This window comes from Cyprinodon variegatus, unplaced genomic scaffold, assembly GCF_000732505.1.
Source record: "Cyprinodon variegatus isolate N-32 unplaced genomic scaffold, C_variegatus-1.0 Scaffold750, whole genome shotgun sequence".
In the NCBI taxonomy this organism is placed as follows: domain Eukaryota; kingdom Metazoa; phylum Chordata; class Actinopteri; order Cyprinodontiformes; family Cyprinodontidae; genus Cyprinodon; species Cyprinodon variegatus.
This window is the reverse complement of record NW_015151203.1, coordinates 189622-192229: the sequence shown is the minus strand read 5'-3', so window position 1 is coordinate 192229 and position 2608 is coordinate 189622. Positions and strand designations below refer to the sequence as shown.

The following is a 2608-nucleotide window of genomic DNA, read 5'->3' as shown; positions in this document are numbered from 1 at the left end:
TTATAATATTACAACTTTATTCTCATAATGTTACGATTTTATTCTTGTAATTTTATGACTTTATTCTCATAATGTTACGATTTTATTCTTGTAATTTTATGACTTTATTCTCATAATGTTACGATTCTACTGTCGTAATTTTACGACTTTATTCTCGTAATTTTATGACTTTATTCTTGTAATGTTTTGACTTTATTTTCGTAATGTTTCGACTTTATTCTTGTATTTTTATTACTTTATTCTTGTAATTTTTTGACTTTATTCTCATAATGTTATGACTTTATTCTGATAATTTTATGAGTTTGTTCTAAAAATGTTACGTTATTCGCGTAATTTTTTTACTTTATTCTGATAACGTTATAACTATTCTCGTAATTTTACTTCATTCTCGAAATAGAAATAAAAATCCCCATGCTAGGAGGGGTAAAGGCAATCAGATCAGCTGGCACGCACATGACGTGTCCCTTTTTTTTTTTTTCAGGGAGTTGGCAACCCTCCGTCAAACAATCGCGGTCACTTCCCTGTTTTTCTCCCTCCAGAGTGTCAGTGATTGGCCGATGCCCCGCCCCCTCCTGCAACCACTGCGCTGCTCTTATCCTCAGCAGCCCGCATCCCTTTCTATTATTTTTTATTATTTTTCTGTCATTAAATGTTTTGAAACTTCCTTTAATTCCTGGGTCCATCTGTAACTGATTTTTTAAAACCATACTTTATTTTATCTTTTCAAAATTTTGTTTTTGAATTTTAATTTCACAATGTTTTTTTAATTTCTGATTGAGTCTCACAAACAGCATCCGTTTCCATTCTATCATTTAAAGCAAGTTTTGATCAGCACATTATAGGGTTTATACAGGAATGGGTAACTCTAATTGAATGCTATTTTAATGCTCTTAGAAATAATTATAATGCCATCAACAAGTTCCCATGGTTCTCATATATATAATCCTTTTTCATCTTTACGGTCGACAGGCTGCAGCCGTGTCCCAAATTCCTCGTTTTCCAGCCACTTTTGTTGAAATCTGCATTTTCCCATTCTCCAGCTTTTTCTCCGCTTCGAGCTTCTTTTCCGAACGTACGACTTTACGATCAACCGAAAGCAGTTCCGCACAAATACATCATGATATATCTGACGAAATTATTTTTATAAACATATATTTAAAAAAAAAATTATTGTAAATGCCTCGATAATCACATTGAATGAATTTTAATGTCAATTAAGGCCTTAATTAAAAAAATTGTTATTTAATGACTTTTAATGACCCGCGGAAACTGTGTATTATGCTGTGGTGTGAGTTATTTCAACTTGATGAACTGATTTTAAACTATTTTTCAATAATTAAACAACTGGTGTAACTGAATTAATTGGGGTTTAAAGGATATATCATTGCAAGTTTCCTTGAAAAGAAAATGTTTTAGCAAATATATAATGTAATATAGTTATTCACTTCAACTCTAGGTACCGAATTCAAATGAAAAATTATCAAAAACACAGAAACTTTTAAAATGTACCTCCCTGAGTTGAACGGAAGCCTCTCTTAAAGCTGAACTCATGTTTTTAAGGTAGCAGTATTTAAGATGATCCACCTTTATTACAGTGTAATTGCATTTTTTAGATCCTCTTCACTTCCAGCCAATCCAAACGCTCGCTTTTGACCAATAAAATCTTGTTGCTAACGTCCAGCTGACCAATAGAAATGTGCTTCTTCAGAGGATAGCCCGCCCCCAGAAATAAAGAGAATGTGATCCGGAAAATGAAATTTTAAAATAATGAAATGAATAAAAATCAATCTGATAAAGAGAAACTTGAAACAAAAAAAAAATAAAGTCAAGAAAATACATTTTGAAAAAACACATTTGGAAAAATACAATCTGAGAAAAATGCAAAATTACTCTGAAAACCTAAAAAAAAAAAAAAAATTAAGTTTCCTTTTTTGATGTTTTAATGTAATGTTTATCATCATTAATATCTCTGGCTCTAGTTTGTTCTTTTAATTGAAGCTCTATTTTTACGCTTGTTCCCTGATTCCCTTTGATCTGGACAGCAGGTGTCACTGTGACGCAGCAGAAGTTTCACTGTTTTATAGTAATATAGAAAAGAAACAGTGAACTGTGGTGAACTCACCACATCACTTTTGGTCGTGTAGACGGACTCAGAAAGGCTCTCGATGGCCATCCACTTGATTGGCACACGGATGGCGGCTTTCTGACGGTAGTAATTGCTGCTGTAGGTCTGCTTGGAAAGTCCAAAGTCGGCCACGCGAACCCTAAGGTCGTCCCCCAGCCTGAGCAGAGACGTACATTTTAACTGGCGATATATTTTTCGCCATCTTAATCTTCATCCCTTCAGAGGTGGAACTCACATGCAGTTGCGGGCAGCCAGGTCTCTGTGCAGAAATCCCTTCGAGCTCAAATAGGCCATCCCTGCAGCAATGTCACTCATAAAGCGCAGAAGGGTTTGGTAGGGAACAAACTGGAAGAGAAGCAGGAAGAGATGTTTCTTTAAAGGAAAAGTCGCTCATTTTCAGAATCCAAACTTCTGAAAGTTCTTTAAATCTGAAATTCTTCCATCCTGTTCAATAAATGATCGGTGTTTAAAGATCAACATAAT

At 34.3% G+C, this 2608-nt stretch overlaps 1 protein-coding gene across 1 annotated transcript in view; it reads right to left on the bottom strand.

Annotated features, from left to right (window-relative positions):
• Positions 1-2608, bottom strand: part of LOC107098137 (tyrosine-protein kinase receptor UFO-like) — a 37066-nt gene that overhangs the window by 2397 nt on the left and 32061 nt on the right. The window contains exons 12-13 of the mRNA XM_015395622.1: positions 2361-2470; positions 2123-2282 (exon numbers count right to left, since the gene is read on the bottom strand). Coding sequence (XP_015251108.1) covers positions 2123-2282; positions 2361-2470 — 270 coding nt within the window. The remainder of the gene's footprint in view (positions 1-2122; positions 2283-2360; positions 2471-2608) is intronic.